Below are 22,157 nucleotides of genomic sequence, written 5' to 3'. Positions count from 1 at the left end.
CCCCTCAACGTCAACAAAACCAGCCAAGAGCAGCAATAGAAGCAATACTCTTTCCAAGAATTCAGGACAGTAACACAAGCAACAGTCATGGGAGCACTAATGGCAATCAGAGACACCACCTATGACTAACCCCTGCCATTCTTGGATGGTAAGAATAGAGAATTCCTGAGATCCTTAACAGCTTGTCAACATTTATTACTCCTAGGGGAATTCTGTGCCTTCCCCCCCAAAAAAAGTATGCAACAAAAATTAAAAATTCTGTGCACAATATTTTAAAATTCTGCAAAAATTTTTATATTTTGTCAAAAACAACACAATATAATCACAACAGTTTCAATTATTTTTGGTCATTTATTTCAAAATACCTGTCAGCAAGTACATCTGTAACAATACAGACAACAAAAAAGATTCACGAAATGTTTTTTTTGACAAATAGACTCCTTACTGGGCATATTCATACAGAACTCTGAGTAATAATACATTTAAACTATAATACAAAACTGTATTTCCCGCACCCCTCAGAAGCGGTGCAAAGCTTGGGGGAGTCAGGGGTAATGGAGGAGCTGAGGGAGAAGGAAGTAAATCGCTGGGAAGGAGCCTTGGTGTGAACTTGAAGGGCTGTTGGGTGTGGGTAGGAAAAAGTATGGAACAAGTTGGAGGGGCAGGGGAGGGATTGTTAGGGAGCTTCCCCCATGAAGACCCTGGCTGACCCCAGCCTCTCCCATTCAGTCAGGTACATCTGCCTTTGTCCCCAGTGTCCTTGCACCCCCTGTCCATGTGCCCCTCATACCCACTCAGACACCCACTCTGCCCATCCCCATGTGGCCCTGCACACCCTCCCCAACCCCATATGGCTCTGTGCCCCCACCCAGCCACCCCCGTCCCTATGTGTCCCTGTCTGCCTTCCCCGTCCCCATGTGTCTCTGTCCCCCACTCAGTCACCCCTTGTCCCTATGTAGCTCTGCACCCCTCCCCTATCACCATGTGGCCCCTGCGCCTCCCTCCCTACTGTGCCTCCACTCACATTCAGCCCCTGCCTCAGTCTGTCCTCCCTCCATATCCCTTATAAGCCTCTGTCTGACCCCCACAGTACCCCACACTGTCTGTCTCCCCATAGCCGGTCTCCTGACCTGGCCCGCTGCAATGAAGGCGGATCTCTTTCTCATCCCTCACTGGTGAGGAGCTGCTGCTTTGTTCTATTACCACAGGGCCCTCTGGTGGACAAAAGGCGGAACTGCAGAAGTTACTTTCTGCTGGGAGCTGCTGCTATTCTTGAACCACATCTCCCTTTGGTGGGCAAAAAGGCAGAACTCCAGCAACATTTTCACAGATGCTTTTTTTTGCGCAAAAAATTAAAAATATGCAGGACTCATTAATTATGCACAGACACAGTAGCTCAGAATTCCCTCAGGAGTAATCTATTTTGGCAATGGGACTCTACCACCCAATCTAATACATGGAATAGTCTAGACTGCAATAAAGAAACTTTCAGTGAAGGATACAGAAATCGTAAGCTACCAATCAGTCAGTAACCTTTTTAAAGCAAGTTTCTCCCACCCTACCTATCAACTGGAAGTATACTAGCTCTCTCTCAATTAGGCCCCAGGATTTTTTTTTTATTGTTAGTCTTTTAAAGGAGACCTGCAAAAGAAACAAAATTGGGTTGTGCCCTTTCTGCTTCTTTATGATATTTAAATAAGGCCTGTTACTTTTTTAAAAGTGTTTCATATGGGACTGAAAGCAGAAGTACCAAAAACCACAAAAAAGCAGCAAATATAGTTATCAAACTGCAGATTTAAATGAAGGCAAGTAGCGACTCCATAAACTTTTAGAAGACAATCGCTTTGGAATCACACTCTTGATTACAGTTGCATCAAGACTTACCTTTTCAGGCACTTCTAAATGAAATACTGTTAGAGCTTGTTTAAAGACTGCCTTAGAGAAAGCGCCATCTCTCTTCCGATCCAGTTCTCGAAAGTATTTTCCTAATCCTGTTACAACACGAACTCCCCTTTTACTTAGCTTCTCTTTAAGTATACCTAAGCATCAGGAGAAATAAAGGAAACAATGTTTACATGAAGATGTTTTGAAGGTGTTTTTCCAAAAAACTCCCACTTACCACACTGCTTGTTAAACAGCACATCCATGCATCCAAGTTCTCTTGCTTTTGAAGTATAAGGGCTCTCAACACTGCCCTGCAGTTTGGAATGTGAGATGTGAATAGCAGTGCACACCAAAATGCTGCACTCTAAATCCCCCATGTGGACCCCATCAGCGTGAACTTAAAGGTTCCTACTTTGCATTAATGTAGTCCTGTTTGAAGAGAATTATGTTAATTTGAAACAGCAAAGTCTTCTCTCCGAAAGTCTATCAATTGCAGTGTACAGATGAATTAAATCTTCCAGTGAACACAAATAAATGTGCACTGACATCTTTATTTGTAAGCAAAATATTTAATATGTATGGAAATCTAGAACACATCCAGTGTATTAAGAATACACCAAAAGAGCTATCCAACATAAAGCTATTTTCTCAGTGCTGTATCAGAGACAAATGGGCAAAATATATTAAAATTCAATGTCACATGAATGGGGTTCTTAACATTTATTTTGTATGTGATGTCATGACTGAAAGCAACATTTTACACATTACATTTGTAACTAATCTACACAAGAGCTTGTGCTGGGCTTTTCCTTTGTCAAAAAAAATGAAAATTCTCAAAGAACACACATACATTAAAACAGAAAGTGAAAGACATATATTCCTTTTCTCTGTTGCCAGTAGTAATAATTATTGTACTAACAAATATCTTGCATGTGTCTATTTCTTTAAAAAAGAAATTATTTAAAACTTTGTTAGTGCTCTTTTAGATGAGTAGCAAAGACACTAACAAAAAATTAAACATAGTTGTGTTAAGTATACAAACCTTGAACAACCCTGAAAACTCTGCTCTCATCAATCTCTTGCTGGGTAATGTCTTGCTTGATTCCCACAGAAGTAGTTCTAAAATTAATCAGTTCATAATGATAAAGTTAACTATATTACCAAAACAAAAAGATTGCGACCAAAAATATTCTGAACAGAAAAAAATACCATTTTTCTTATATCACTCATCAGCACATTGAGTGCCTGAACTTTAATATATACTGGCATACAAAATGTTCTTGTGCGATAGCAGTAGGAATGAGAAATTTCTTATCTGATAATCTTCTGTTAGCAGTTTCTCTCATTCATCACTAATAAGAAACACTTCTCACCTGTGGAATTCAGCAGCCATGGTGTTGCTGGAGGCTCCAGTACTAAGCCCCTCTCTTTAGTTTAGGCCACCAGATGAGTTTTCCCAAAGCTGTAGAAATACTCCAGCAACCAATTATTACCATTAAGATGACAAACTGATAGACTATATAAATAACCTTAAGGTAATTATACATCTAGGTCTCCATTTAGAGAAAATTTTCAATTTGTTACAACAAATTGTGTTACAGTCATTTACCAGACTGGTAGGGCGGACTGAATAAGAAGAGAAGCTGCTAACAGAAAGAAAATTATCTGGCAAGAAATTTCTCACTCTGCTGAACAGCTTCTCTCCTCATTCACCACTAATGGGAAGCAGTGAGCAATGAATCACAGAAATAGGAGGCACAGGATAAGCAGAATTTTAATTATTATCAGAGTCAAATAATTAGCAGAAATAGAAGACCCTCCAAACAGAGCAAGAGTTTTGTCATTTAAGGAATTATTTTGGAATAAACCCAGCAACATCTTCCTACCATTCTGCAGTGGAATGGAACCCTACTTTGCAAATCTTCCTCTGACAACTCTCATACACTTTTCTCCATAATGCCACAATAGACCTTGTTGAGGGAGTCCTGACTCCCCTTCATAGTTTCCCCCAGGTGCAGGATTTTAACATCTTGCCTGCAACAACTTTGAGGCCCTTGCCCTCTATCTTGGAAAAATGAAATGAACAAGGAACAACTGGGATCTGTAATCTGACTGATTTGGAGGTGCCCTGTAATAATTTGATACTATATGTAGGCCTGGTTACTGCAATATGTTTTCTGTATGACTATATTGGTTTAATGCACTTGGGGGGTCAGTCTAGAAGGAGGAGATGGCTCCTGACAGCAATCCACCCATCAACTGACAGGTTAGAGTCGTTAAGGGCCAATGCCAGAACTGTTCGCTTTGATTATATTAGAATTGACTATCTCTGTCTCCAGCGAACCTACAGAACCTTGGTTCTGACTAGGAACAACCAAGGACCCATCTAACACAGAACAAAAAACTCTGGCAGGATTTAAAGGAGCAGCCTCTCAAGAAAAAGCTGGCAGCTGTTCAGGGGAATCTAGCAGACACAGGAACCAGCCATGGGTGTCTGAAGTTATGTCTCCCTTGGTTACCATCAGCAGATGGCAAGATTGATATGTGTATGCTGCTTTAAAACCTTTTTTCCTTCAGTGCTTTGTTTCTACTGCTAAATAAACAATACATTTATTTTAAGAAGTCTGTGTGGTCACTATTTACTTCTGGCTGCAGTCTCCCGAACTCACTTGGAGTTGCAGGGTAACAACCGTTGATACACAGGGTGCCATAGCCCAAACCTGACTAAAAGTAGGAGAATTGCAAAATTCCACCCTGGAGCGGGTAAAGGCTCTAGAGGGTGAGTTCACAAAGACAAATCAAGGGACCAGAAGTGCAGTTAGCCCTGTAACCCTAATGCCCATTTATGCTTCAACATTCAGAGGTGCTAAACACTGCAACAAAATGATGGAGGAATCATTTCACAGAAATTGTGGAAAGAAGAATTCACTCTGAACAGAAAGGCTTCCGGAGCTAAAAGAACAAACTTTTCCTACAACAGTCGAGTTCTTCTTGAATGGACAGAGAAACTAATTCCAAACTCAGTCTTTTGGACCTAATGGCAACTAGAAAGTCCTGCCACAGACCTGTCAAGATTAGTCAGAATGACAGATGGTTGGATGGTTATAAACTGTTCAGGAAGGACAGGCAGGGCAGAAAAGGTGGGGGAGTAGCACTGTATGTAAGGGAGCAGTATGACTGCTCAGAGCTCCGGTACGAAACTGCAGAAAAACCTGAGTGTCTCTGGATTAAGTTTAGAAGTGTGAGCAGCAAGAGTGATGTAGTGGTGGGAGTCTGCTATAGACCACTGGACCAGGGGGATGAGGTGGATGAGGCTTTCTTCCGGCAGCTCACAGAAGCTACTAGATCGCACGCCCTGGTTCTCATGGGTGACTTTAATTTTCCTGATATCTGCTGGGAGAGCAATACAGCGGTGCATAGACAATCCAGGAAGTTTTTGGAAAGCGTAGGGGACAATTTCCTGGTGCAAGTGCTAGAGGAGCCAACTAGGGGGGGAGCTTTTCTTGACCTCCTGCTCACAAACCAGGAAGAATTAGTAGGGGAAGCAAAAGTGGATGGGAATCTGGGAGGCAGTGACCATGAGTTGGTTGAGTTCAGGATCCTGACACAGGGAAGAAAGGTAAACAGCAGGATACGGACCCTGGACTTCAGGAAAGCAGACTTCGACTCCTGCAGGGAACGGATGGGTAGGATCCCCTGGGCGACTAACATGAAGGGGGAAAGAGTCCAGGAGAGCTGGCTGTATTTCAAGGAATCCCTGTTGAGGTTACAGGGACAAACCATCCCGATGTGTCGAAAGAATAGTAAATATGGCAGGCGACCAGCTTGGCTTAACGGTGAAATCCTAGGGGATCTTAAACATAAAAAAGAAGCTCACAAGAAGTGGAAGGTTGGACATATGACCAGGAAAGAGTATAAAAATATTGCTCAGGCATGTAGGAATGAAATCAGGAGGGCCAAATCGCACCTGGAGCTGCAGCTAGCAAGAGATGTCAAGAGTAACAAGAAGGGTTTCTTCAGGTATGTTGGCAACAAGAAGAAAGCCAAGGAAAGTGTGGGCCCCTTACTGAATGAGGGAGGCAACCTAGTGACAGAGGATGTGGAAAAAGGTAATGTGCTCAATGCTTTTTTTGCCTCTGTCTTCACTAACAAGGTCAGCTCCCAGACTGCTGCACTGGGCATAACAACATGGGGAATAGATGGCCAGCCCTCTGTGGAGAAAGAGGTGGTTAGGGACTATTTAGAAAAGCTGGACGTGCACAAGTCCATGGGGCCGGAGGAGTTGCATCCGAGAGTGCTAAAGGAATTGGCGGCTGTGATTGCAGAGCCATTAGCCATTAACTTTGAAAACTCGTGGCGAACGGGGGAAGTCCCGGATGACTGGAAAAAGGCTAATGTAGTGCCAATCTTTAAAAAAGGGAAGAAGGAGGATCCTGGGAACTACAGGCCAGTCAGCCTCACCTCAGTCCCCGGAAAAATCATGGAGCAGGTCCTCAAAGAATCAATCCTGAAGCACTTACATGAGAGGAAAGTGATCAGGAATAGTCAGCATGGATTCACCAAGGGAAGGTCATGCCTGACTAATCTAATCGCCTTCTATGATGAGATTACTGGTTCTGTGGATGAAGGGAAAGCAGTGGATGTATTGTTTCTTGACTTTAGCAAAGCTTTTGACAATGTCTCCCACAGTATTCTTGTCAGCAAGTTAAAGTATGGGCTGGATGAATGCACTATAAGGTGGGTAGAAAGTTGGCTAGATTGTCGGGCTCAGCGGGTAGTGATCAATGGCTCCATGTCTAGTTGGCAGCCGGTGTCAAGTGGAGTGCCCCAGGGGTCGGTCCTGGGGCCGGTTTTGTTCAATATCTTCATAAATGATCTGGAGGATGGTGTGGATTGCACTCTCAGCAAATTTGCGGATGATACTAAACTGGGAGGAGTGGTAGATATGCTGGAGGGCAGGGATAGGATACAGAGGGACCTAGACAAATTGGAGGATTGGGCTAAAAGAAATCTGATGAGGTTCAATAAGGATAAGTGCAGGGTCCTGCACTTAGGACGGAAGAACCCAATGCACAGCTACAGACTAGGGACCGAATGGCTAGGCATCAGTTCTGCAGAAAAGGACCTAGGGGTGACAGTGGACGAGATGCTGGATATGAGTCAGCAGTGTGCCCTTGTTGCCAAGAAGGCCAATGGCATTTTGGGATGTATAAGTAGGGGCATAGCGAGCAGATCGAGGGACGTGGTCGTCCCCCTCTATTCGACATTGGTGAGGCCTCATCTGGAGTACTGTGTCCAGTTTTGGGCCCCACACTACAAGAAGGATGTGGATAAATTGGAGAGAGTCCAGCAAAGGGCAACAAAAATGATTAGGGGTCTGGAACACATGACTTATGAGGAGAGGCTGAGGGAACTGGGATTGTTTAGTCTGCAGAAGAGAAGAATGAGGGGGGATTTGATAGCTGCTTTTAACTACCTGAGAGGTGGTTCCAGAGAGGATGGTTCTAGACTATTCTCAGTGGTAGAAGAGGACAGGACAAGGAGTAATGGTCTCAAGTTGCAGTGGGGGAGGTTTAGGTTGGATATTAGGAAAAACTTTTTCACTAAAAAAAGGGTGGTGAAACACTGGAATGCGTTACCTAGGGAGGTGGTGGAATCTCCTTCCTTAGAAGTTTTTAAGGTCAGGCTTGACAAAGCCCTGGCTGGGATGATTTAATTGGGGATTGGTCCTGCTTTGAGCAGGGGGTTGGACTAGATGACCTCCTGAGGTCCCTTCCAACCCTGGTATTCTATGATTCTATGATTAAACACCTGATGATACTCAAATGGGGAGCCCACCTGAAGAACTATGCTAGAACTATTACCTACTTTTCTATGGTTGAAGGACTCTAATCAACCATCCTGGAGAAACTCCAGTGTGGTTGAGATCACCAGAATTTTGTGGTTATCATTATAACTTGTATTATGGTAGTATATGGACACCAGGGCCCCATTGTGTTGGGCATTGTACAAATAAAGAGCCAGTCCCTGCCGCAAAGAGTTTTCTGTTTCCCCTCACACCAGAAACATAATTTGACCAGATCAATTAATGAAATTTCCTCGTTGAGTTCTGTCTGGATACCAAAAAGTACTGATGAGACTAATGCGAGAAATCCCACTGAACTACACATCTTTTCTGATGCCCAAGCTGTTAATGTAGATTGTCCAGATCCATATGAAGGAGAAGTCCTTGCTTCAAGAAACCTGTGTTTTCTGCAAGTGCAATGGAAGGGGGTGAAGGCACAACTTTGCAAACTGGACCACCTGTATGTGGCCCAAGAGTTGCAGACACATTCAAACTGTCACGGAAGGCTGAGATTGCAGACTGAGGCAAAGATGGCTAATTGTCTGAAAATGGTCAGTCAGCAGGAATGTTCTTGACAGCATGGAATCTAACAGAGTCCCAGTGAACTCTATTTTTTGAGTGGAAGCCAAGATTGACTTTCCGGTGTTTAGATGAGACCCAGACAGTCGAGTAAGTGCAGTGTGGTGCTAATTTGAGCAAGAACTTGCTCTCTGGATCTGCCCCTCAGTATCCAGTCAGCCAGATACAGGAAAATGTAAAGCCCCTTCCTGAGATACGCTGTACCAATGACCATGCATTTGGTAAAACCACAGGGGGAAGAAGAGGGGCCGAATGGAAGCTCTCAAGGCTGAATCCCAACTCTGTCACTCCGAGTGCAGAAGTGGGGCCCGCAAGGATTTTAAAAATTAATACGTGCCACTCCAGGTTTGTATTAAACTCCCAAGTTTTTCTTACAGCTTTTCTCTGACCTTGGCTTGGTAAACGCTGCCACCACCCAAATGCAAAAAAACACCTTTAAAACCAGGAAGGAGCACTTGAGAATTCCTCCCTGTGGGGTACTCTCAAATCCTTTCACCACCACCCCTCTGGGGAAGAGCTGAGAAAGAAAACAAAGGAAATTAACTGTGGCTACCAGCTAATCAAACAACATGCACAAATCTCTTAGGACACCAAAAATCCAATCCTGTTCTTAAAAAAGGTAAATTTTATTAAAAACAAAAGGGAAGAAAATACATCTGGAACTTATGCTTGTTAGATTTTAAAATAGCAATTCCAAAAATCAAGCACCCAAAATAGCTTTCTTGGGGGTTAGCTTAAAGGTTACAAGCAAACAAAAGCATCTGGGATTAGCATAGAGGAGTCCACAAGCCAATAAGAAATAAAAGAAATAACCCTAATCGCATCTAGCCAAACATTCTGATCTACTTACACATTTGGAGTTCAGATAAATAGTTCTAAGCATGATCGGATGATTTATGATCATACCTGGCTTAAGTTGCTTATAGCATGGCTGCTCTGTCCCTCCAGCCCAGAGAACAACAGACAATGGGAAAGTTTCTTTCCAAATTCTAAAAAATTCTACCTTCCCATTGGCTCTTTTGGTCAGGTGTCCACTTTTTTGTTTTCTTTTCTTTTTCTGGGGGACTTTTTAACCCTTTACCGATAAAGCAAGTAAAGAACAGCTACCAAGAGGGATTTTACAGCTAACTGGCTGGCTGGGCATCCATCAAAGGGAACTATCCCCCTCCACACACACACTTTATTTGTCACAGAAGCACTGTGTACTAAAAGTGGCATTCCGCCACGACAAACCAAAGGAACTTTCTGTGGCTTGGTAAAATCGCCAGGTGAAAGTAGGTGTCCTGAAGGGTCAGAGCAGCAAACAAGTGATTCTGAGACAACGCAGGGAGGATAATTGATGGAATGACCATTCAGAACCTCATGTACTGGATATATTTGTTGAGTCCACTAAGGCTGAGGATGGATCTTACTCCTCCCTTGGATTTGGGTATTGGGAAGTACCAGGAATTCTGGCGGACCCTCATCCACTGCCAGCACAGAGCAGACCTGCTTGAGGAGCAGTATCACATGAGAGGGGTCATTGAAGAGGGACGGAGAGGGAGGGTGGAGAGCAGCTGGATGGCATAACCCGCTCTGATGGTGCTTAGGATATAGCTGTTGGAGCACCGCAGGACCTCCCAGAACATGTCTTCTTTGCTGCGTCTTGGATGTTTTCTTATCTGGAAGACATGCTCAGCTGGTGTGTGTGGGGTATTTCTGAAGGCCACATCTGGTGAAGAACAGAAGCGGGATTGTTAAATTCAGCATTGAAACATTTCAGTTAAATAAACCTTTTGCAACACTGCCATCACTTTCTCACTGACCCTAGCCAGGCACACATCTCTGCGAACACCCAAAGCTTGGTGAGTTTTGGTGGGCGGGGGTGGAGGGCGCTCAACCTTGGGAAAAGAGCACACACTTTCCAAGGGTCTAGGGAACAAATTCTAAAATTCCCCCACACTTTTTCACAGGCAGGGGTAATTCTAGCAGACATCTCACTGTTAAGGGTAAGCAGGAAAACGAGGGTACATCTACTCCATGCTTATGGCTTCCGCCCTGCTCCCTATGCTGCTCGCCTATGTGCCGCTTTGGTCCCCGCACAAGTGATTGCTCAATGGCATGGGAAAGTTTCCTTCAATGGGGGAAGGAACAAAGCTGCTCTGCCATGGAACCTTCGGCAGAGGATTGCCGAGTACCTCCAGGAAACTTTCCTGGAGATCGCTCTGGAGGATTCCTGTGAGATCTCGGCGTGCATCAACACCCAGTTCTGCCACACTGATTAGCTACACAGGGAAATGTCCAGCTCATAGAAACACAGCCAGCCTCACACATTTCTATGCCGTGAACCCACCTCCACACTACACAAGTCCCAGACACTTACCAGGAGTCTCATCTCCTGCTTCTTGCTAATCGGAGAGTGACTGCTGAGACAGGCTAGACACCTTGGGAGTGGAGAACAGTTCCTGGCTGCCTGCCCCACTGGGCGACCCTGCCGGGAGCTGCACATCCTAATCTAATGCTGCCTCTCCATCAATAACTTCGTCCTCCGGGTTTGGTCCTCTTTCTGCCGCCTCCGTGCCCTCCGAAGTATCCATGGGGCTCTTGGCAATGGAGGTGGGGTCGCCACTGAGGATAGCATTCAGCTCCTTATAGAACCGCCAGATCTTAGGTGACACACCTGAGCAATGGTTTGCCTCCCTCGCCTTATGGTATGCCTGCCTCAGCTCCTTTATCTTCACTCTGCACTGCAGCATGTCCCCATCATAGCCGTTTTCACACAATCCTTGATAAATCTGCCCGTAGATATCCCAATTCCTGCAGCTCAGGCACAGCTGGGACTCTCCCCATATACTGATCAGATCCAACAGCTCTGCAGTGGTCCAAGCGGAAGAGCATTTGCTGCGATAACCCGCCATGGTCACCTGGGAATGTGTGATGAGACCTCTCCACGCCGAGCACACAGGACATGGAATTTCAAAAATTCCTGGGGCTTTTAAGGGGGAGGGGAGGACGGTTATTTATCTGGCTGCAGGGCAGTGGAGTTCAAATTGCCGACAAGAGCAGTCAGGATGGGCATTGTGGGACATCTCCTGGAGGCCAATTAAAGCGATGAAATGAAGCGTGGTGTCTACACTTGTACTTTCTCGACAAAAATGTGGACAGAAAGATGTAAATCTCTTGTGGGGGTGGCTGTATTTTGCCACCAAAAACCAGGCATTCTCCCCAGCAAAAGTTGCCTCGCAGTGTGTACTCACTCACTGTTTGGGTTGACAAACGGCACTTTTGGTGACAAAACATGGTAGTGTAGACAAGGCCTCACCGTTTTGGGTAGAAGTCAAGGCCCTACATACTTATCCAACAAAAAAGCCCCCATGCCCTGGCAGTATGAGGGTCAGTAACTTATGGCAGCGGGGTATATCTCCCCTAAAAAACTGCCTATAGCGCCTCTTGGTCTTGGCTTAATGCTTGCACTCTGCTGCCACAGTGGGAGAGACAGGGAAGCCATTTAAGAGGTGTTGTACCAGAGAAGCTAGGAGGGGGTTAAAGCCTCAATACTCCAGTAATTCCTCACCTCAGAAAAGGGAAAAAAAAGAAACTGAAATGAACTAACTACTGCACAAAAATCATATAAAATTTAAAGTTATAAAACAAAATGGTTGAGAGAAACTGAACCACCAACTTCCTTTGCCACTTGAGGCAGAAAATTCAGTGGCCTGAGCTGAAGGGCAAGACTCAGTCCTGAAGTCTTCAGGACAACATAGACCATTTCTGAATTCCGAAGGTGGGAAGTATTACTATTAGTGATGAATGAGGAGAGAAGCTGTGCAGCAGAACGAATATATTCATGAGAGGTAAAATGCCTTACATGCATTATCAACAGTTAAACTCTTGTCCTCCATTTTGTGAAAACCTTGCCATAATTAGAAGGGAAAAATAGCTGTAAATATCATATTGATATATATTACTGGACACTACAATATGCAGATAAGTTATAAATTTTAGGGGCCTGCTTCTCATTTATGGCATGGCCCCTTTACACCATGGCAGTGCAATGGGGCCATAAAGTGTGTATTACTATAATTGAAAACAGGTTTTATATAGCTAGGCATTTCGATAGACAACATGAAATTTGTAGCAATAGTCAATTAAGTTGTTCTAATAAAGTCTTTAGATACCCAATGACTGTCTTAATCGTGGCATCATTATTGTTTTTATAGGACAGGATGATTTAAATCTTTAAATATATATTATAGGCTAACATTGACTCCTCACCATAATTTGAGTCAACAAATTCCATGAAAGTACATCTTAAAATCACTTAATAGAATTAGAATGGTTCAGACCACACAGTAATGGAATCAATCTTCAAACAAAATTATTTGTAGCAAGAACTACTGTATTGACAATGAAATCCAGAAACCCAAAGGAAGGAATTAAATGTACATGACAGTTTACTTTTGCAGAGAGATTCAGCTGAGAGTCTGATTTACAAAAATAATGTACATTCAATGATTACCCATTCATCTAGCTGTTACAAAGGTGACAAAGTTTTTTAAAAGTTCCCTTATTTTAATGTATGAAACAAGTGAATTTATCAAAGCCTATTTTGAAAGAATAAATGTAGGAATTCCCCTTCAAGAGAGGTTTTCCACAGTAGAAATATACTATATCACATTTCCGTCCTGGATTTCACTGGGCATAGGGAAGAGAGGAAACAAATAGAGAAAGGAGGAGTCCTACCACACATCCACAGCCCACCCTCCTGCAGCAGCACCTCCTTGGGATGAGGAAATGCTGTTGCCCAGGCGGCTGAATCTCCTTTCTGTGGCTAAGGGGAAAGATCCATGTACAAAGTTTCTCTTAGGGACACAACCAGGCCCTACGTTCTTAGTGAAATGCATTAAGACTACTCACATTTCATTATGAAAAAGTTACAGATGTTTATTCAAGTTATCTTCTAAACCAGAAAAGTCACTCGCTCATTAGGTATACTCCAAAGTCAGTGACTCAGTGGCAAAAAAAATAAAATCCTCTAAGTGATATTCTTAGTCATTCTTTGCCACATTCAGCCATGCTGGTGAAGTCAGCGAAGGGCCAAATCTAGCCAAGATAGACAAACCTTTATTAGTCTGCATTGACTAAGATGACAGGGACTAGAGATTATCAGAGGGGTAGCCGTGTTAGTCTGGATCTGTAAAAGCGGCGAAGAGTCCTGTAGCACCTTATAGATTAACAGATGTATTGAAGCATAAGCTTTCGTGGGTGTATAACCACTTTGTCAGATGCAAGGACTAGAGAGAGATTACATTCTCTGGCTTTCAGGATTCTCAACTTGGCACTGTAAAAGGTGTCTTATTGTTAGGGAAGTGCACCAGTTACAACTTATTCCAGGGATCGGCAACCTTTGGCACGTGGCCCACCAAGGTAAGCCCCCTGGCGGGCTGGGCTGGTTTGTTTACCTGCCGCATCTGCAGGTTCGGCCGATTGCAGCTCCCACTGGTCCCAGTTCACCACTCCAGGCCAATGGGAGCTGCAGGAAGCGGTGTGGGCCGAGGGATGTGCTCCAAGCAGAAGGTTTATTCTTTCAAATTAAGTAATCTAAGATGTTACCATCAGAAAGGTTTTAATATGATTTCTATCTAGATAGTTTGTCTTTAAGTTCAAGTTCAGCACCAAAATGCAGAGAATAAAACCTTTAAGGAATGTAAATCTTTTATTTTACAACAGTTAAAGGCTCCTTTGTACATTACTTCAAAACCATTCATTCAGATGTCTAGTTCTTCCTAATCAGAGCCTAAATGCAGACACTTTTAGAAGCGTCAATAAATTGTATTTGTTTAAAGCTTGTATATAAATTCTTCATTTGGGAAGATATTTGCAAAAAAGGAAAACTAATCAGAAAAGCTAGTCTTTTGCACTTACTTTAGAATGTCCATTGCAGCTTCATCAATATTTGTGACACGAAGGGTAAGTATTGGGTTCTGTTTAATACTTTCTGGAAGGCTAAGATTGCAACTCAGAAAAGTCAGGTTAGCACCCTGTATGTGATAATAAATGAATGATATATAAGCAAGTTGTATATTCTATAAAACATACTATACCGGACATTCATGAAGAACTAGAATTTTTAAAATTTTAACAGGAAAAAATGCTATTTTAGGACACAATTAGAATATGGCACATTTCTAGTTCAGTACTGAAAACACAAAACATGAGATTTTAAAAGTTAGAGAATCAGTAAGTCAAATTCTATGCTAGCAGCTGTACTGATATGGAATGAACATGAATTCCCATCAGAATCTGCATATCTGCCACATACCTAGTGATCTAACTCACAACTTTGTTCTACTTGGCCATCAGGGCTCTCTCCCCTTCCACAGTTATGCACTTTTGTAACAACAATATGTTTACAAACCCCTTCCCAGCTGCAGCTTTGTGCCCGCTGGTGGAAAAAAATAGAACACGCAGCCTGTTTTGAGACTACCACTGACATCTCTAGTATTTGGCAGAGAGTGGGTGCTTTTATATAGAACAATGGTTCACACTAGAACTGGGCAGGAAAGGGTTTTCCCATCCTCTAAAAATTTAAGATTTCAATGCATTTGCTGTTTCACAATACGAAATACAAAAAGCTTTCACAATTTTGGGCAAAAAAAAAAAAAAAAAAAAAGAGCATCCATCACAGAATAGTAGCCCATTGGTTAGAGCTCTCATCTGGGATATGCGAAACCCCGGTTCAAGCCCCTGCTCTGCCTGATTTGGAGCAGAGACCTAAACCTGAGTCTCCCACAGCACAGCTGAGTGCCCTAACCATTGAGCTATTGGCTATTCTGGGGGTCGCTCTCTCTGAACATTCCATCCTAACCTGAGAAATCAGATTCAAATAAACTTTCATTGAAATTGACATGTTTCCACAAAGTTTTGGTTGTGACAAATTGGCATTTTCCAACAAAAAATAAGTTAGTCAAAAATTCCTGACCACCTCTAGTGCAGACTCCTTAAGACTTAGGGCCTCAACCAAAGCAAGCTGAAGTTAGTGGAAAGACTTCCACTGACTGCAGCATACTTTGGATCAGTCTCTTGAATGCTAGATTAGAGTCCCTGCTTCAGGCCAGAATTCAAACAACATAAGTGGCATTTCCAAATCATCAGCAGAGTTGATATATTTTCAACAGAAAAATACTTACAACATAAAAGTCACTAAGATCATATTGTTGTCCTTTTCTTTGTCCATGCTGATGACTATAAACTCCTTTCTGAATGAAAGGTAGGGCATTTGTTCTGTGAGATGATTTAAAATAAGTTTAAATAATTAAACTTGAAAGTAAATTCCTCTGGATATATTCTGGAGAATTTTTAACATTTATTTAACCTACCTATTTTTTCCAAATTGTCGATATTCATATACAGTAAGAGATGTGTCATACATAAAAAAGAATCCAATCAGCTCTCTGCAAGCATCACGCCCGTTCCTACAATGGTAATTGAAAAGCAGCATTAGAGTTTTGTGTTTAATGTAATCTATTTCAAACTGAAATGGGATGACTATATCACTATTTTGAAATATACATCTTCAGCAGCAGTTCAATGGCAAATGCCCTACAATATTATTATAATCATTATTTTAAGAATATTACTGGTTTTGATTGCTTTAGCTTAATTTGAAATATTGTTCAATCTAGCATGTGGTTCCAGTATCTAAGTTCAATTTTAGGCTATTTGTCTAAAATGCCTTCCATAATCAGGTGTGCAGCACATGCGGACAACGTTTTCACAACTCAACCGACAGATTACATGTATTAGGACCAGCTATGTTCATCATGATCTCCGAAACAAATGGCTGAATGCTCAGCTGCACCCTGAAAGCACTGGCTGCAGCAAAAGACATCTGAAAGGAGTCCTTTATATAACCCTGATTCTTGGGTCAAATGAGCCTCAGGGCTGTTCTAAACTATGTCAGCATATAACAGCCCCTTAAGAAAATTAAAATTATACATATCTGTGTAATGTACAATAGAGCCCTGCATGGGACTATTTTTAATCTCGCTCCCACCCACTCCTGCTATTATGGCAGCGGGTTCTGTGGGACCTGCGAGATCCCAGTCTCGCTGCAAGTCTCTATACTAGATCCATGCAGGACTCTGATGTACCTATTATAAGCACATACTTCTCAACAGATGTGTAATGTATTGCAATTATTCCAATATGCAAAAGAAAATAATTCATTACTCACAGATTTAAAAAGGAGTTCTATGACATTTATGATTACCTTGATAGAATTCTGCCATCAAAGCGTAACTTATTAGAAAGCACATTTTCAGTTAATGCTGATCTGGTCCTTATTCTGTTAAAAGAATTCAAGACATTTATCAACAGATATATTCCAAAAATGTAAAATTTTGTATTAAATATCAACCATTTCTAGAACTACCAATAAACCTGGATTGTGGTAACCTAGTTATGAGTTGATCCAGGTTACCCTTCCCAGTTGAGTCATAAAGCAGATGAAAAAGCTGGAATTCAGGGAGAGCAAGTTTGGATATCTTTGGGGTCAATGTTACTGTCACGGGGTGCTCCACTCAATGCAGATCTGGTGCCTCCTCCTGGTCACTCTGGTGATTAGCTCTGGAGGACAAAGCCACAGCCCACAGTTTGCACGCTGTGACTCTGACTCTGGTCTGCAGCTCCTCTCGCTCCAGGACCCACAGCACCTCCTTTGTGACTTAGCCCTCCAGCTAGATCACTCAGCATTCCCTATTCCAGGATACAGTCCATTAGCAGTCTTAAGCAGTCTTCTCATTCACTGCCTCAGTTCTATGTCACGCACTCAGCAGCTGGTAGGGGAACCTGGGTCTGCCCTCTTCTCCGGGTTTCAGTCCAGGGACTGTCAGCTCAGCAGTTCTGGGCTCCCTCTTGCTGGCCTCACTGCTCCTGCACTGCTTCCTACACCCTGGTTCCCCTTCTTTCTCTGGGTGTACCAGCTCAAAAGCTTCCTCCTTCTTCCCAGAAAGTGACTGCTGCCTGTCTTCCTGAAGCCTTGCCCAGCAGCTCCCAAGCATTCCTCCTTCTTCCCAGGGAGTGACTGCCCTTTCTCAGCAGCTGTCATCTGTAGCCCCCTACCTGGCTTTACAGGCCCCATCTGTTCCTGCACAGGTGGGCCTGCTTGCAATTACTTAGTTCTCTGCACCCTGGCTCTTTCTCCAGGTGCAGCCTGGGCAGTTAACTGGCCACCTTAACCCTGTCAGACCTACATGGGGTGGACATCCCATCACAGTTATTTAGATGTGCTAAGAAGAGTTACAAACCTGTTGACTCTTTTTCTTCATTTTCCTTGGTTCTCTCTTGAGGAAAACTAATGCTGGAAAAGCAATACTCAGAAAAATAGTTCCTTAAGAACTTAACAAACCTTCTACTTTATCTCAACACTGAAGTGGCATTCAATACTGGAGCTGAATGTGGATTTACAATGCTGGATTTCAGGATATGCAAGTTTAAGATTGAAGAGCCCCTGGGGAATGGCTTAACACTCAGCCTCTGAACCAGAAAGGGTGACTTAAATCAGTCCTTACTATTGAACTGCTCTTCAGCATGGAAATCATTTGGCTGCTGATTCCTGACTTAGAACAACTCCAGAACCTCTCTATATAGTTAGGAACTTATTTGTTCTCATCACCATAGTAGCAGAATGTCCAGTCAACATCAGTTTCAATTTCTCTAGATCAATTTTACTCAAGTAGAGGCATACCCTGTGGGGAGCACAGAGACTTTCCGAGGGGGGCTGGAGGAAAACTTTAAAATTGCTCCCCAAATCACAGCTTTCATTTTTTTTTTTAAAAGAAAGTAAGTCTCTTACAATTATATTAAGTACTTGAATGCAACTGATGCAGAAATATCTGCCTACATTTGCAGAGAGCCTAAAACAATAGCTCTGCAATGTGGACTGCCCCATCCATTTCAATTGGTGTTAACTCAGATAGCAGTGACAATATTTTAAATGTCAACTATTTCACTGGTCATCAAAACATGTAAGGATAGAGAGGAACTATGTACATCAGCACTTCCTGAAGTGCTGAAGTGTGTTGGGTGTAGGGGAGAGGGGACACACAAAGATGTGTAAATTAAGAGGTGCCATGGATTGTTAAAAGCCTGCACAGTTGCCTGGGAGGACGAGAGGGCAGCTGTCCAGCTTTTAAAAGCTTTGGAAACTCTGCTCTAGAAGATCTGTACTGTGGGACAATACCCACATAAGTTTAAGATGGTTCTTCCACATTCTACATGTGCTTTTGGTAAATCTTTACACTCAAAGAATCATCAGGAAAACAACATTCCCTGAGGCAGAAAAAGCACATTTATCTGTGACAGTCACAGTGCCACTGCAGGAAGGCATGGCTTGAAGCTGTTGGATTCAGCCATAGTAATGGATAAAATACATAAAATGGCATGAGGAAGGCTTAATGGAGGCCTAAAACCAAAACCAACTAAAGAGACTCAAAAAGAAAAAAACCTGTCAAAGTGTAGCAATAACTAATACTAAATATCATACCTCCAAGACTACATATATAAGTAAAAATCCCAACCTTTCCATGAAGTGGGGCTGATGGGGCTAGCATTGAGCTCCTGCTCACTTCCTACAGCAGTCAGAAGTAAATGAAAAGTTGGAGCTGTGCACCCTTTTGAGCATGAGGACACATGTAAGATGTGTGTGAAACACAGACACTGCTATCTAGAAAGTTCCAACCTTTTTTATCCCAGGCATACAAAGTACCCATAATGAAGATCATACAGGCAGTACTCAAAGAACTCACTGATCTTGTTTTTGCACCTCTAAAACTGGATGGAACAAACTTTACTACACTCTGCAAAAGAAAAAAAGAGAAAGAAAACAAGACAGACCAAGCACGAAAAGTTTTAGCCTGAAAGGAACAGGTTTTGCTAAAGTTACGACTGGTTGAAATTAGGGCTATAAGCCTGTAGCTCAAAAAAATCCCAAACCACCACCACAAAAAAACAAAAAAACCCTTACTTTGTTTCATGTAATGTTCTTTTTCTAAAGCGCAATGGTGCTGTCCCAAGATCTGCAAAGGTCCGATCTCTCTGGTAAGTACCGATATTTGTACTTTGCTCTGGGTCACTTATTACAGCCCTCACCGAAAAAAGGAAACAAAAAACATTACTCTATGGCAGAGGTTCTCAAACTCAGGGGCACCTCTCCTGGGTGTGTGTACACAGAATGTATTCTGGGGGGCATGAGAAGCTTGGGGGGGGGGGGGAGCTACTGAGCACATTTTACCCACAGTAATTAATAGTTAGCAAAGCTGATTTCCTCCAGACTTATCAGGTCCTCAGGTGGTGCTGTGCATTCGACTCTAGATGGTTCTGTGCATTTTGACAGATTTCTGTTAAATTTGCATAGTATTATACAAAATCATTGCCATCTGTACATTAATCTGTTTGCTACAACATGGTGTGCACATTTAATTGTAAGCATCGACCACAATCACAGTTTTGCTTTTGCTCTTATTACAATGGATCACTGGCTCTGTTTGACTAAATACCTTACTGTTTCCAAATGTTTAGTGGGAGTTGCATGTTGATTATTTTTTATCGGTGTATGTGTTTGGGCGGGGGAGGGGGCTGTAAACTACTACAGACACAAAGAAGTGGGGCACAATCAAATAAGTTTGAGAACCATTGCTCTATGGTAAATATAAATTTGTAGGTTTCAGAGTAGCATCCGTGTTAGTCTGTATCCGCAAAAAGAAAAGGAGGACTTGTGGCACCTTAGAGACTAACGAATTTATTTGAGCATAAGCTTTCATGAGCTACAGCTCACTTCATCGGATGCATTCAGTGGAAAATACAGTGGGGAGATTTATATACAGAGAATATGAAACAATGGGTGTTACCATACACACTGTAAGGAGAGTGATCAGTTAAGGCGAGCTATTACCAGCAGGAGAGCGGGAGGGGCGGGGGGACACCTTTTGTAGTGATAATCAAGGTGGGCCATTTCCAACAGTTGACAAGAACATCTGAGGAACAGAGGGGGGATAAACATGGGGAAATAGTTTTACTTTGTGTAATGGCCCATCCACTCCCAGTCTTTATTCAAGCCTAAGTTAATTGTATCCAGTTTGCAAATTAATTCCAATTCAGCAGTGTCTTGTTGGAGTCTGTTTTGAAGTTTTTTTGTTGAAGAATTGCCACTTGTAGGTCATCAAGGATCTACAACCTATCCTGAAGGACGACTCACCACTCTCACAGATCTTGGGAGACATGCCAGTCCTTGCCTACAGATAGCCCCCCAACCTGAAGCAAATATTCACCAGCAACCACACAACAGAACCACTAACCCAGGAATCTGTCCTTGCAACAAAGCCCGTTGCCAACTGTGCCCACATATCTATTCAGGGGACACCATCATAGGGTCTAATCACATCAGCCACACTATTAGAGGCTCGTTCACCTGCACATCTACCAATGTGATATATGGTCAAACTGGACAGTCTGTACGTAAAAGAATAAATGGATACAAATCAGATATCAAGAATTATAACATTCAAAAACCAGTTGGAGAACACTTCAATCTCTTTGGTCACTCGATTGCAGACCTGAAAGTGGCAATTCTTCAACAAAAAAAACTTCAAACACAGACTCCAACGAGAGACTGCTGAATTGGAATTAATTTGCAAACTGGATACAATTAACTTACGCTTGAATAAAGACTGGGGGTGGATGGGTCATTACACAAAGTAAAACTATTTCCCTCTGTTTATTCCTCCCCCCCGCCGCTGTTCCTCAGATGATCTTGTCAACTGTTGGAAATGGCCCACCTTGATTATCACTACAAGAGGTTCCACCCCCCACCGATATAACTCACCTTACCTGATCACTCTCCTTACAGTGTGTATGGAAACACCCATTGTTTCATGTTCTCTGTGTATATAAATCTCCCCACTGTATTTTCCACTGAATGCATCCGATGAAGTGAGCTGTAGCTCACGAAACCTTATGCTCAAATAAATTTGTTAGTCTCTAAGGTGCCACAGGTCCTCCCTTTCTTTTTATAAATTTGTAGATCACTTTTGTTCTAACTCTTGTAAATGCTAGGGTAATATAATCATACTTCACAGGCTGGCATTATTTGTGCATACCTAAGATATATTAAGGAAAATAAGCCTAATAATCAGTTACTTCAAGCACAAAGAAATGCAAAAATGGTCCATTAGTGCACATCTTATTGTGTTTCATCACATGTACTTTTAAATAAGAAAAAAAATTAGAATGTATTTTGCAATCTGGAGCAGCACAAAGTTATTTTCATTCCCTCTGTCCCTGCAAAGGCTCTATTACTTTCCTCTGGTTCTTTCCAGAGACAGTCAGTGCTGTTACTTATACTGCTGGGTGAGGGTCACCAAACAAAAGCACAAGACCCTTCCTCCTTCAAGGCACTGAAATGATGTCTAAAGTGCTCCAAAGACCTGCCAACTCATGGGTGTTAACTGCCTAGTTGTGGGACATTGGCCAACTCAATCTCTCAGAGCCAACTCTGTAAAACTGGAACAATATTGTCTTACTTCAAAGGAGTGTTGTGCTGATTAATTCATTAGTGCCTTTCTTCTGAGAATCTCAAATTTTTAAAACAGTAAAGAAGTATAATGTATTACAAAAGGCACCAATATATTTTGCAGAAAAGCATGCAATTAGCTCTCAAGAGTGTACTGTAAAACACTTAAAATTAGGTTTCAGAGTAGAGACTGTGCGGTTTGGCCAATGTACATGGCAAAGGAGCATTGCTAGCACATGATGGCATATATGACATTGGATCTACCAAGCCACATCTACCAATGTGATATATGCCATCATG

At 42.5% G+C, this 22,157-nt stretch overlaps 1 protein-coding gene across 4 annotated transcripts in view; it reads right to left on the bottom strand.

The window, feature by feature from the left end:
* CAPS2 (calcyphosine 2) overlaps positions 1 to 22,157 on the bottom strand; it is a 54,872-nt gene that overhangs the window by 10,795 nt on the left and 21,920 nt on the right. For 2 of the 4 annotated variants that reach the window (XM_077832763.1, XM_077832771.1), the window contains 7 exons: positions 19,314 to 19,433; positions 16,560 to 16,634; positions 15,667 to 15,762; positions 15,478 to 15,571; positions 14,213 to 14,328; positions 2,927 to 3,003; positions 1,885 to 2,039 (listed from right to left, as the gene is read on the bottom strand). In XM_077832763.1, the coding sequence (XP_077688889.1) occupies positions 1,885 to 2,039; positions 2,927 to 3,003; positions 14,213 to 14,328; positions 15,478 to 15,571; positions 15,667 to 15,762; positions 16,560 to 16,634; positions 19,314 to 19,433 (733 nt within the window). The remainder of the gene's footprint in view (positions 1 to 1,884; positions 2,040 to 2,926; positions 3,004 to 14,212; positions 14,329 to 15,477; positions 15,572 to 15,666; positions 15,763 to 16,559; positions 16,635 to 19,313; positions 19,434 to 22,157) is intronic. The other 2 variants (XM_077832766.1, XM_077832767.1) reach the window with 2 other exon arrangements.

This window comes from Eretmochelys imbricata, chromosome 1 (assembly GCF_965152235.1).
Source record: "Eretmochelys imbricata isolate rEreImb1 chromosome 1, rEreImb1.hap1, whole genome shotgun sequence".
NCBI classification, from domain to species: domain Eukaryota; kingdom Metazoa; phylum Chordata; order Testudines; family Cheloniidae; genus Eretmochelys; species Eretmochelys imbricata.
This window is presented reverse-complemented; position numbering and strand designations above follow the sequence as displayed.